At 41.1% G+C, this 14124-nt stretch overlaps 1 protein-coding gene across 4 annotated transcripts in view; it reads left to right on the plus strand.

Moving 5' to 3' along the window:
- Window positions 1-14124, plus strand: part of PELI2 (pellino E3 ubiquitin protein ligase family member 2) — a 207476-nt gene that overhangs the window by 42118 nt on the left and 151234 nt on the right. For 2 of the 4 annotated variants that reach the window (XM_024134062.3, XM_055088449.1), the window contains exon 2: window positions 11705-11834. In XM_024134062.3, the coding sequence (XP_023989830.1) occupies window positions 11705-11834 (130 nt within the window). Of the gene's footprint in view, window positions 1-11704; window positions 11835-13895; window positions 13916-14124 lie in introns of those variants that run through there. The other 2 variants (XM_055088446.1, XM_055088448.1) reach the window with 2 other exon arrangements.

A 14124-nucleotide genomic window follows, 5' to 3' on the forward strand; every position in this document is an offset into this window, starting at 1 on the left:
ACGAACCCGCGTCCCCTGCATCGGCAGGCGGACTCTCAACCACTGCGCCACCAGGGAAGCCCAATACCCCTTATTTCTAATTCAGTGTTTTTAGTTAGACTAGGATTTTTTTAGAAGAGTGTTTAATGAAAATGGTAATAGTAGGCATCTTGTTTTGCTCCTGATTTTTCATATAAATGCTTTTATTTTACTCTTTTACCTTTAAATAATTACGGGAAGGAAATATTCTTTTACTTGCAGCTCTTAGAAACATTAATCTGAAATGGATGACGACTTCTATCAAATGCCTTTTCAATATATGAATTAAATCTGAATTTAGAAGTTGTTTATAAAGTGAATTTTTATATGTGAATCACGCTTTGCCAGAACTTACATTGCACATTGCAAAATGTGTCCCTAGAAAAAATGTTTCAGCTTCAAGCAAAATAAAATTTTTGTTACCAGAATGTTTTTTTTTTTCCCCTCAAAAGGCAGTAGGACATTTTCTTAATTACCTCATAGACAAACATCTTCAAGCGGAGAGATGGAGTTTGACAATGTCTTCTAGACCCGGGCATTATTCCAAGGAACTCTTTTAGAAACACAGTGTCCCCAAACTGTCAAATTCTAGAAATCCTGAAGACAGAATTGAACTAGGTATTGGCTGGGTTATCTTGAAGATGCTCTTGATTTCACTTGCTTGAAATCGATACCAGCACTGTGCAGTCGAGCTTCCTGTGATGATGGAAATGTTCTATAGCTCTGCTGTTCCGTGTGGTAGCCACTGGCCACATGTGGCTGTCAGACACTTGACATGTGGCTAGTGTGAACAGTTTTTAATTTTACTTAATTGTAGTTAAAATTTAAATAGCCTTATATAGCTAGTGGTTACCATATTGGACAGTGCAGATCTATGCAATGCACCAGTATATATCTAAGGTCATTTGTAACTCTCAAACTGTGCTTTTCTGAGTATGGCTAGAAATTTCCTAAGAATCTTCTTATAATTCAAGAATTGGTAAATTGGGAAAGTTGCGCGGGTTGGGGGGAAACTCTGGTGTGTTCCAGTTCTTGAATTCTTGATGAGATACTCCCTGAATCCAGGTGATACACATGGCTGTTCACTGCCTGCTAGTATCCATTAAAAACCAGGTATTTTTTGTGATAATTGACAAGTTAATATATTTTCAGGATGAATATGAATTTTTTTTTTCTTTTGCAGCTGTTGGGTTAATGCTCCAGACCAAAATTAACTTCTAGATAATAAGCTTCTGTAGCACTGAGGGGTTGGTTGTACGAAAGTCATTTCCTACAGAGAGGCTCAGCAGCCCTTTTGTGTAATTGACCTGATTCACCTACTACTTGGCTGTTATAAAATGAGGTTTTAGAGAAGTCTTCCATTTCTTGAAATAAACTTGATTTTTGTACACTTTTATTTCTAATATTTTCTAGTCTTGTTTCAGCTATTAGTTATGTGTAAATGTTCTAGAAATAAAATAGTCTTCTTTAGAAAAGTTATATGAAAGGGAGTGAATCTATGTAGCATCAGTGTACATGATGTAAAGCCACAAATGGCTTTATGCTTTGTAGCTCATTAAAAAGTATTTATGTGTTTGATATAAAATCACCCCCCCAATTCTGCCATGGGTAATTGAATAAAGCTAATATATTTTATAACAAATTGTCTTGAGAACTTAATTTGTATACAATATCAATTACATATCTCTTTAGTAAGGAATTGTCAGGGCATTGCCCAGTAATGTTCAAAAGTTGGATTTGCTTGCTCTGGCATGTCTGTATTTCTAGGAATTTCTAAAAATTCACTGTGCATACTCAAAGTTTAAAGTAAACAAACATTAGTAAAAATAAGACATACATTAGTGTGATTCTTTTTAGGAGTAGTAAGAGAGGCATGCCATGAAATTTAAAAAAAGGAAAAGAGATTGGAAGGAATTATTTTAGTAGTAAGGAATAGTTATAATAAGTTATAAGTATATAAGTTATAAACTATGAAGAGATTCCACTGCTAGTTTCTACTTCTAGCTTTAATACTTACATAAGTACTAAGGCGAGAAATCAAATTTCTTTGTACCATCATTTGAAATGCCTGTAGCTTAGTACATATTAGACGATGGGCCCAATGCTAGTTTAAGATGCTTCCTTTTCGAGCATCCTTTGAAATGCTCACTTTTTAGAGGCCTCTTATTATAGTAGAAGTTGTGTGTAAACAGTTTGAAAAAAGTCAGTGCTTTGCCAAATAATTAGTAGTTTTATCCTAATTCTTTTATATCTAAATTTGACTTTTAGAGAGTAAGTCCTTTTTACATACACATCATGTAGCTTATTTGAGGGACCACCGATTTTAGCTGACATAATGATTTATTGAAGAAAAAAAAAGGACATCCAATTTGGTATTTTGTCTCCCTCTTGAAGAAGTATGCATTTTAAAAAAATCTCATTGTTTACAGCCAATTTAAAAAGCGACACATTTGGAATTATCTCTAATTTTAGACTTTTTCCTTCATATTGAAAGAGTATTCTTTATATAAAACTTTCAATGGGTATATATTTTGTAATTTTGTGTTTTTAGCCCACCAAAGTTTTTGACTACTGATGAAGCTACTTAAGTTAATTTGCTTTCGAAATTCATTTACTTTTTGCCGTATAATGCTGTGTGACCAATCATCCCCAAACTCAGCGACTTGAAACCACAATCATTTGTTCTCATGACTGTGGGTTGTTGAGGTGGCTCTGCACTAGGCTGTGATGGAGTGGCTTTGCTTGCATCACATGTACGCGGCTTGGATCTCCTCCAAGTGTCACTCGTTCTCCTCGTCAGGTTGGCTGGGACATACTCTTCCTATGGCCGTGACAGAGGATAATCCCAACCGCCAACCACAGTGCATGCCCCTGCTTGTGTCCCATTTGTTTTTTTTTTTCCCCTGGTGGTGCAGTGGTTAAGAATCCGCCTGCCAACGCAGGGGACATGGGTTCGATCCCTGGTCCGGGAAGATCCCACATGCCGTGGAGCAGCTAAGCCCGTGCGCCACAACTACTGAGCCTGCGCTCTAGAGCCCGCGAGCTACAACTACTGAGGCCCGCGCACCTAGAACCTGTGCTCCGCAACAAGAGAAGCCACCGCAATGAGAAGCCCGCGTGCCGCAATGAAGAGTAGTCCCTACTTGCGGCAACTAGAGAAAGCCCGTGTGCAGCAAAGAAGACACAACACAGCCAAATAAATAAATAATTTTTTTTAAAGAAGTATACTCATCTTGTAGGACTCAAAAAAAATCCCATTGGCTAAAGCAAGTCACGTGGTCCAACCCAAAGTCCAGGGCAAGGAAGTTAACTGGAGGTATAAAGTCATGTCAAAGGGCATGTCTTCAGGGAGGAGTGAAGAACTCTGACCAGCATTTCAGTCTACCACATACAGTTTATATACCTGTCTTAATTTAGGTGATGAGAGGCTAAAATAAGCAAATGTTGGAGTGATTAAAAAAGGAATGTGTGGGATTTAATTTGGTTTTCAAAATTATTAATTGATGAACTGTGTAAAGCAGTGTGGAGTGTAAAGTGGTACTAATTCTAGAGATTATCATATTAAGTGAAGTAAGTCAGACAGAAAGATAAGTATCATATGATATTACTTATATGTGGAATCTAAAAAAATGATACAAATGAACTTATTTACAAAACAGAAATAGACTCACAGACATAGGAAACAAACTTATGGTTATGGTTATGGAATTGGGGGGGGAGATAAATTAGGAGTTTGGATTTAACAGATACACACTACTATATATAAAATAAACAACAAGGACCTACTGGGAACTATATTAAATATTTTTAAATAACCTGTAATGGAAAAGAATCTGAAAAAGAACAGGGGTGTGTGTGTGTGTGTGTGTGTGTGTGTAACTGAATCACTTTGCTGTACATCTGAAACTAACACAACATTGTAAAGTAACTATACTTCAATGTAAAAAACAGGTAAAACACATAGCTACTAATGGCAGAGCTATGACTCAGACCGCCCCCCGCCCAAGAAAAAGATGGTACTAATTCAGGTATAAGATAAAATGATGGCTTTACCTGATTCGTGAATTGTACAAATCTTGTACTATATCAAATTCATTTCTTGCTATACTTTGGCTTTTTCCCTTTGTGTGATATTTTCTCTTTTAGGAATCAAAAATTACTGCAGGGTAATACTTGAAAAATATTTTTCACCCATAGGGTAAAAAAGATTCTTTGACATAAATGACTAATATTATATTAATATGTATTTGATCAGAGATATTTTGGACTGTTGGCTCCAACGGCAGAATAAAAGACGTTAGTCGTCAGTGTTTTAAGAGTAACATAAATAGCCTTTTCTATTCCTGACGTTTTGCGTACCTTCCAGTATTCAGTAAAAACGCTCTACTGTTTGGCCTCCCAGCAATGCTCAAAAATCAGAGATTCAATACTGTAAAAAAACTTTATCTTGTGTTTTTTAGTGACAGTACCAATTTGAGATGAAAAAGGGAGGAGAATGACCTCAAAGAACCAGATGGCTAAGTATTAGATAAGAAATATTTTTCTTTTCATAAATAGTTCCTCTGTGTTTTAGGTGGACTGGATTTGCTTTCCATGCTCTTTTCTTTCGTATGGGCTGGTTGGAGGAAGAAGCAAGTAGGGAAGTGTGGCCTTCAGAGTCATAGGAGTTGAATGAATGCAGGAGAGAACAGAGTCCCTGACCTGGTCGTTGCGGATGCGGTGCTGATGAGGCTGGGGTCAGGGCCTTTCCGGATAGCTTTGTCCTCATCTCCCACCACCACGCTGCTCCAGAATCCAAGTGGTAGAATGTTAGGCCTTCTTCCTACTTTATGGGGAGGGAGGGTGAGGTTCTGAGATGTTCAGGGACTTGTGCAAATATGGGATGGGACGCAGAGCCAGGATGGGGTCTACCTCTGGCCTTCATGCTGCACCTTTTGCTGGAGTGGGGCTGGATGAGAGTGTGTGGGTGTATAAATCCTGGAAGAACGGCTGAGAATCTGCGTGTGGGAGCAGTAATGCGTTCCTGATAGAAAGAACGTTTTAATGTTTTGCCTTGGGAAATATTTTGGTCTGGGGAAGCTAAAAAACCTCAAGATAAGGACAAGGCAACCCGTAGCTGTAACTGCCACACCTCAACTGCCATAAAGATTTGAGGGGTCTTTGGAAGTATAGCAGCAGATCAAAGCCAGTTGTTAAAGTAACAGTCACAACCTTCACCCTTCTTAGACAGGATCCTGGTATTTGAGTTCGTTGAAATGCCTTCTCTGTCCATATCAAATTGAAATGTTTGAAAGAAGTTTGGGAATCTATTTTAAAATTGAAATTGTTATTTTGTGTTGCTGTCTTTGTAGCTGAGGAAACAGTCCCATCTTAGGTAAGTTCACAGCACCAGCTAGGAAAAGAGTTGGAGCTAGAATTCCTCTCTTGATCCCTTACACCACTATTATTATTTCCATATTAATGTGGTGACTGTTTCATCGATCCCCTCCTTGGTTTTAAGGTACCACGTAGAGGTGAAGGGAGGGTACACAAAGAAATAGGAAACTCCTCAAAGAGCATCCAGTCCAAATGGTGTGAGATAAATGGAAGATTGACTGGTGGTGTCACACAGGGTTGGTGAAGAAGACTATTAATAAGGTTCCATGACTTGAATCACACATGTAGGGCATGCCAAGACTTACCACTGTGTCCTAAAGTCATCCAAAAGTTACTGTTCTGATTTCTTTTTCCATTGTGTTTTCTAACTCACTTTCATTAGCACTTATCAGTATTGTTTTATAATTATCTGTCACCTGATCTGTCTTCTCCACCTGACTGAGCCTGTTAAGAGACAGGATGTCTCGTATCCTTAGCCCCTCAGCACGCAGCCGTGGGCCTGGCTCACCCCATGTACTTCGTCTGATGCTATCTTGAATGAATATATGCATTTACATATTTTGTATATAAATATATTTTCATATTCAATAGCTCTGAAGTAGCTACTTGGAGCAGAGACCATTTCCAACGAGAAATGGGGCATTGAGAATTTTCGTTTGGAGGCCAAGCCCAGGAAAGATTTTCTGAATGAATTGATGTTTAAAAAGCTGCAGCAGGTTATCCCCAGAGGGAGTAGACTGTAATGGTGCTGCCATAGTTAGTTCTCTGGCTGGAAATGAAAGTCTACTATTTATTTTATGAAACCGTACAATACGCAGCATTTGTTAGGCACAGGAAAATAGATATTGTTGTGTCCCTGGGCTTTACGTATGGAGTTCAGTCGGGCAGTGCAAGTCCAGATGCATCTGATAGCTTGAATAATGAGGAGTTCGGGCTGTAATGATGTAAAGCCAGTGTCAGGCACTTACTGGTTTACGTGCATCTTCTTATGCACGGTTGCAGCAGTGTGTTAGTGCGTTCACTATCGTGGTGAATTGATGTGCACTCCTCGAGACCGGGGGACCACGGTGCAGGGGTTTATCAGACTCCAATGCCCTTCACATCTCTGGTCTCTAGTGTCCCCGACCTGTTCACCTGCAGTGTACGGTCTGTCTTAGCTACAGTAGTTGCTTGTGATTTATATGTGCAGGTGACAGAGATATTGCTTTCGAGGGAGGGCAGAGCCTTCAGTCTGTAAGGGGAAGCTGGGCTGCCTCTGGAATGTGGCTGTTTGATGCTGATGACGCCTTCACTTCTGTAGCCCACACAGGTGCTGCTCCGTGAGTTCAGACTGGTTAAGATCAAATGTGATGCCTCCGAAGTGTGGCTGGGAGCCCCTGGCACGCCCTCTCTTGCTGTTATTTCCTATAGAAAAAATTCTTTTTGACAAATGCATTTTTTAGGTGGCAGGCATCTTCTCAAGAATGTATCTTTGTGGTGTTTGCCAGGAAATGCCTTGAATTTAAAAATTGTCAGCGTTGGCTACTGGAAAGAGTATGAAATATGGAGTCAGACAAAACCAGTTGTAGATTTGAGTCCTATCTGCCCCTTCCCAGCCGTGCAATTATGCGTGTTCCAGTCATTCAAGCCTCTTATCTGCCCACGAGGAGCCTCCCTTACAAGGTTTCTTGGCACATAGTAAATGCACAGCAAATGCTATTAAAAAGAATTAATGTGTGAACTCTGAATTTTAAACAAAGAAAAACCATTTCTTACCTTGTGAGGTTTCTTACAAGGGTTTTTCATTGTCCTCTGAAGCTTCCAAATACTTTTACCAGCTATTTGCCCTGCATATATGAAGAGCTACATTTTCATCACACATTTACTAAATAAGTGGATTTTTTTAGTCTCCAGAATTTTTTTAAAATTTGAAGCTTGAAAGGCAACTTGTGAGTTTGAATCAAAATACCCTTGTTTAGCAGCTGAGACAGGTATGCCTGCAGCACTTGGAAATCTTATTTCTACAAACTTCCTGGCTGAAAACCTTGCCGGGCCAGGCAGCATTCTGACCCTCTTTCGTGGAATAATACTTTTTTGCCTTTATGAGCAAATGTACCTTTAGATTTGGAGGCAAACAATAGTGGGCTGAAGAGTCGACAGGTAGGGAATTGGGACAGTGGGTGTGGAGCCCTCTTTTGAGGTTCTTGGCCGTGAGAAGATGGGAAGGAGAGAGAAGGCTCACAGTGAGGCTCGGCGCTGGAGGGCTTTGCTTGTTTTTGCATTGCTGGTGTGCTCTGAAGATGGGTGATGTCACCAATGACCTGTTCTTTTCCAAATCATACTTGCATATTTCTGACTGGCCTCCTAACTGATTAAACGCTGTTAAAACTCTCTCTTCTCCTGTCTTTGGTAATACAACTTTCTACTGGTCCTGGTCCTTCTGCCTATGACTAAGAAGGGTTTATTTCTTTATTTTTTTGAAGATATAAAAGGTATTTATTTTGTTTGAAATTTACCTATGTTGAAAGTCACTTTTTTGACGAATAGTTCTGTGAATTATGGTTTATGTCTTTAAATGGACACCTTTTCCAGGGTCTGTCCTTGCCTTCCTTACTTTATTCTGTACATTTTCTTGAGTAATCTCATTTGTTCTCATGATTTTAACTTCCACACCTGTATGGTGCAGGCACCCAAGTTTATAACTCCTCTTGCCTCATACATGTCTTCCCCTGTATGGCCCTGTAATTCCTATTTCTAATAATGCCGTCGCCTTGGCCTTGGCCAGGAGCCTATGTGTTATTCCCTTTCTCTGTCCCTCACTTGGTGCGGCCACATCATAGGTCACCAAATACTATTGATTTTTTGCCTTTAAAACCCAGGGTCCTCCACTGTAGCTGCAAGTAAGCATCACCTGTGGAACTTTTAAAAGTTCCGTCCCAGAGCTACTGAACCAGCATCTCTTGAGACTTACGCACGCATATTTTTATGAAGCTTCCCTGGCAATTCTCATGTTCATCTAGCATTGAAAACAACTCTCAGCAGAATTTGTTCTCCCACGGTTCTGGAGGCCTCACGTCTTGGAATCAAGGTGTCCGCAAGGCCGTGCTGCCTCTGAAGGCCTTGGGGGAGGGTTCTCCTTTGCCTCTTTCTGCTTGTGGTGGCTTCAGGCGTTCCTTGGCCTGTGATCGTCTAACTCCAGTCTCTGCCTCCATCTTCACCTGGTCGTCTCCTCTCTTTCCCTGTGCGTGTCTCCTAAAGACATTTGTCACTGGATTTAGGGCCCCCAGCAATCCAGGATGATCTCATCTCCAGATCCCTAACTACATCTGCAGAGACTCTTTTTCCAAGTAAGGTCACCTTCACAGGTTCTGGGACATGGACCTGTCTTTCTGAGGGCCACCTATTACGTTCCTCCTCAGGTTGGGATAGTTCTCCCATCCAATCATCCTGACTCTAATCCGGATGTGCATCTTGCATGGTGCTGCCCTCGTGATTACTTTATATGCAATCATGTTAGTCCTTTGCTTACATCTTACCAACTCCCATTCTTCTTAGGGTAAAAGGCCATGCCCCTTGTCATGGAGTACCAGGGGGTTGTAATCTGGGCCCTGCCCACCTTTTGCCCTCCTAGCCCTCTGCGTCCCTCCTCTTGAACTCTACGCTCCCACAGTACTGAACCACTCCTTGCCTTTGTACATACGATTGTCCTGCATTCCCCACTTAGTCATCTTGTTCAGATTTCAAGAAAGTTCACACTATCTCCTCTGTGAGGGCTTCCGATATGGCTCTTCCCACGTGCTTTGAATGACTAGTGCATCTTGTTGCACGAGTGTTTTATCGCGCTTGTTTTTATGTCTTTCTCTGCTTTTAAGTGGAGAGCTCTGAACGTGGGGTGGTTGATATTCATCGTTGCAGCTGTAGTACTTGGCATTATAAATATTGAACGAATGACCATGTAGCTTAACCTGATTCTAAACTTTTCTCATCGTGACACTGTTTTCTCCACTCTTACCTTATTTCCAGCACCATTTTTCACTGGGTGTCATGTAGATGTATTAAGTAAGCAGGCATATTAAGTGGACTGGCATATTTGCTTAACCTGAAATATCTGTGCATCTCTGCTCAGGCAGTTGAAATGAAAATGTTTTTGCATATGTTAAGGTTGACATTTCTGGTTTTTGTGTTTTCACCTTTATATTAGATATGGCTTTGGGGTTGCAAGTAGCAGAAACCAACCTGAGTTAGCTGAAACTAAAAAGAATTTCACCAACAAGGGTCAGAGTACATCTGGGCCAATAGAAGCCCTTAAGGACCCTCTTTCCATCTCTTTTTGTTGCTTGTCTCTGTTCATCTGCTTCACTCCTCACTTCTCTGCTGCTTCATCACGGAACAGACTGTGACATCCCCACAGCTCCCGTGCTTCCAGTTTGCAGCTCTGGCCACCCACGCAGACTGGCGGGTTGTCTCTCGTCCGGCTTTGCGTTTTCCGGGATGAGAACGTCATTGGCCAGCTTGGGCCGGATGTCTGCCTCCAGCTATTCAGCTCCAGGGTGGTGGGGGGGATGCTGGCCTGGCCGTTTCATTCAGACATGATGCCGGGGCTCCCCTTAGGGAGTTCAGGGCTGGATTCCTGAGAAGGGATGTCATGGTGAGCAGATCTCTTCAAAAGCATCTGCTGTGCTCTTACTAGGTTAGACATCCTTGACCAGCAGTATATATAGTTGAGAGAAAGATGCACCGGAGAGCTGGACAAGTGTGAGGGGCACAAAGAACCTTGCCAGATCTTGTACCAATTGCCTCTAGGCCACAGTGGTGAAAATGTCCCTCTAAATTGTTTAGAGTCCTGCCTTTGATTGATTCACGCATGTTTCTCTTAATACAGGATGCTCATCTTGGTTTAAGTGATGCGGAAATATATTAAGACAAAGTGAGTTTATAAGGGTTGTTTACTCATGGATATGTTCTTTGTAGTAGTGATCACAGATATGTTTAAGAAAACAATGCACATTATTCTGATCTTGCCTCAGAAAAAGGAGAGGAATAAGACTTGAAACAAATTATTTTTGTATTCTAGAGACATTTTCTTGTTTCTTGTTCCTTTGTGATGGAAATGGAGACATTAAAAACACAGCAGGAATAATTTCTGGTGATAATTTAAATCCATTGTCATATTATAGCTACTGAATTGTAAAACACACACCACAAACCCCTTGTTCCGACTTTCACTGTTCTCAGTGGGCCTTGTGTCCCCTTTGCCATACTGGCCACCATGATCTCTGGGATTGACGGACAAGTGGCAAAGGCAAGACTTCCAGGAGAGGGTGGAGCCACCACACCACATGCACTGTCCCTGACTTTGGTGCTGGAAGGGAGCCTTGGAGCTGTCATGTTTATCCACACAAATTTGAAACAATTCCCTTCCTTCTTTCGGTTCTCTTCTTGGAAAGAACTTCTGCCAAGAGGGAGTTGGAGAATAGACATGGCAGTGTGGCAACATGAGAAGCGGTCAGAACATACAGGGACCCTTAATCCAGAGTTAGAAAATACAGGTGAAAACGGAAACCCTCCTGCAATCCTGCATTTCTTTTAAACACTGGTACCGGCTTAAGGTATTAATTCAGGAAATCTACTTAAGGACAGTAATGTTTTCCAGGTGACTTTTAGAGATATTTGTTAGTTTGTGGACTAAAACTCATCTTTTTTACCTTTGGGCTTTTTAATGGTCAACCTTCTCGTAGAGTCATACTTTATGTTTAATTTTGCAGGCTAGTTTTTGCTAACCTGACAGTATAAGGTTCAAATAGCAATGGGAATGAAGGTAGAGAATTCTGAACTTTTAAGAATGCAAGTAACTAAATTTGGTCTTACAAATAAAGATCCTACAGACATTAACATGATTTGCGAGTGAGAGATGAGGTTTAATTAGAATGCTAGTTGCTAACTAGTTCATTTAAAAATATTTCTTGAGTGTTTCTCCGGGGCCCATTAGGACGGTGCTTGCTGAGTTGAGCCAGCACTAATACGGCCTCTGCAGAATTCTCATTTGCTTATTTTATACTCCGTCTCTTCTGAAAAGATTTGAAGAGTCTGACTTTATAGAATAGGAAACCTGTAATTACTTTGTACATCACTCTTAAATTAAGTTTCTGGAAGTGATTTGAATTTCATTATAGCTGAAGTCTGTGAACAGTCTGTTTTGTGTCCCTTTTGTGGGGCGGTTAGTGGGCAAGTCTTTGTGAGCATTCCTGCCTTTTCCCTTAGGCCATCGAACTTTTATTCTTAATACCTTTAAAATCTACAAATAAATGAACCCTCTCATCTCTGTTTATAGGTACAATGGTGCTTTACCTAATGGAGACAGAGGCCGGAGGAAAAGCAGATTTGCTCTCTACAAGCGGCCGAAGGCTAATGGAGTCAAACCCAGCACGGTCCATGTGATATCCACGCCGCAGGCATCCAAGGTAGGGGCTCCTTCGAATGGAGAGGGCCGGCGGTGACTCATGGTTACTCCTGATCAGCTGCTCTTTCCTTTCGGTCTCATTTCTCTGTGGGACAGTTTCTCAACCATTTGAGCTGGATAATCTTTGTTGTGAAGGGCTGTCCTGTGCATTGTATGTTTCGCAGCATCCCTGGCCTCTGCCCGCTAGATGCCAGTAGCACCTCAGCCCCCCCATCCCCAGCTGCCACCACCATGGAGACAACCAAAAGTAGCTCCAGGGCTTGCCACATGTCCCCTCCCGCCCCTCCCCGCCCCTCCCCTCCCGCCCCTCCCCGCCCCTCCCGTCTGTCCCCCAGTCCTCACCCCATAATGAACCACTGATTTAGGATATAGTGGAATCAGCATATTATCAATTTAGAATAGTTATGGTTGAAAGATAAATGACGTTCTTTATCCTGAAGAGAGTTTTTGTGTTAAATTTTGATATAAACCTCACTAAGATTTGCTGTTTTCCTTCTGTTACTTAAGCAGTGGGTGTTTTCACATAATCTACATGTACATGGAATTGAATTTGTGTAATTATTAGAAAGATTGGAAGTAAACAGAGCTAAGTGGTATAAGAAGTCTATGATACATATTTCCTTTTGTAAGTTTGAAGTATATAAAATGTTCATTTTTTTATGATTATTTCATTTGTTTTTTGATATATAAGTGGAGGGGAACCCTGATTTTCCATTCTGGCTGATATAGTCTATTAGATTATCTTTTAATTAAATATATTACTTAATGTGTAATATAGTTTCCTTTTTGTAAAATAATTATATTTACCTGAGGTATTTCATATGGAGCACTGGCTCTACATGTTTGTTTATCATAATAGGTTTGGACCATGTGGAATAAATAAGAGACTTGCTTCCCATTTTTTACTGAAAACCCATGGTTCAAAGAGAAAGGAACAGCTTCATGGAAGCATATGTGGTATTTATGCTCAGTCTTAGCAACAGATCACCTCTGTTAACGTTTTTATAAAAAGTTCCTGTTGTTCTTTCTGAAGCAGTGCCACGGAAAAAGTTTGTGAGAATGTGCCAATTCAGATTGTCTTGTATTAGGGAGGGAATGGTTAGATGAGAAAATATCAAACACCAGGGAAACAGGAAAGAATAATACATAGTGGCCAAGTTTTAGGCTAGAAAAAGGGAAATAAAGTGAAAGTTTTAGGAAGGAAAGGACACTTGATAGGGTAAACAAAGGAAATCAGCCTTACAAAGATTCTGAGAAAAGTTGGTAGTGAAATGGCCACAGAATCTTGGAAGGTCAAGGAAGTATGAGAAATGTTTTATAGTCCAAAAATATTTGGAGGGGAAGGATACCAAGACAAATGTTTTTAAGCATGTGATGATGCCAAAAATATTCTGATATTATAGACACGGTCTTTATAACTTTGTGTATATGTTGATATTTATCTTTCCTTTCTCTGGCTCTGTACCTTTTTACATTTACTTTTTTTAAAATCCTCTTGCCCTCACTGACCTATAGATCACCCTTCTGCATGTTTCGGTGACTCCGTCCCCGGCTTAGTCTCTGTGACTCCCCAGGCTGTATTCAACCGAACATGAGCATCCATGGTGCATAGTGCTGTAACTCTTTCCATTTGAAGGACTGTCACTTCTGTTCCACATTTCCCACAGATACAGTGGACCTTATAGCCCACTGTCACTTGTAAGTTACCATAACCTCTAGTTCATTCTACTCGTGTACATATATACTCTCCTTATCAGATTTCATCAGAGCATCCAGCCCTTTAACCTGTCCTTATTTGCCACGGTTGTTAGCCCACTTGGCTCTTCCAGTTATGTGTTAACTTCACCCCAGATTCCCTTTCTCACCCTTCTTTGTGCGTCCCTGGCTCTGGGCCCTTCCCAGGCCCTGCCGGATTGTTTTTCTCATCTTCCTTCTCTCTCACCCTATTTCCCATCAGAAGGCCAGGGTGTGTGGTAGTACTTGGCAGAGGCTGTTTGACCGGAACCAGCAGTGCTTTCCTGTGAAATTCGTGATTCTGCAGTATTGGTAATGAAAGGGTCATCTTTGATTAGAGTTGTGCAGGTGAGCTCTGGAAGGGTGGCGTGGTTAATACCATTGTTAGAACTGGAGTGCTTGGCCTCTGACTCTGCTCTTCTTCCCTTTGCCTCAGTCATTCCTTCTGCCGCACAGTCTGGGGGCAGGGCAGGGAGACCCCTTTGCTGATGGCAGTGGCAGCTGGGAAATGGGCCCTCTTAGTCTTCCATGTGTCCCCGGGTCCAAGCTAAGTCAGA

The sequence above is a fragment of the Physeter macrocephalus genome, chromosome 11 (assembly GCF_002837175.3).
Source record: "Physeter macrocephalus isolate SW-GA chromosome 11, ASM283717v5, whole genome shotgun sequence".
NCBI lineage: Eukaryota > Metazoa > Chordata > Mammalia > Artiodactyla > Physeteridae > Physeter > Physeter macrocephalus.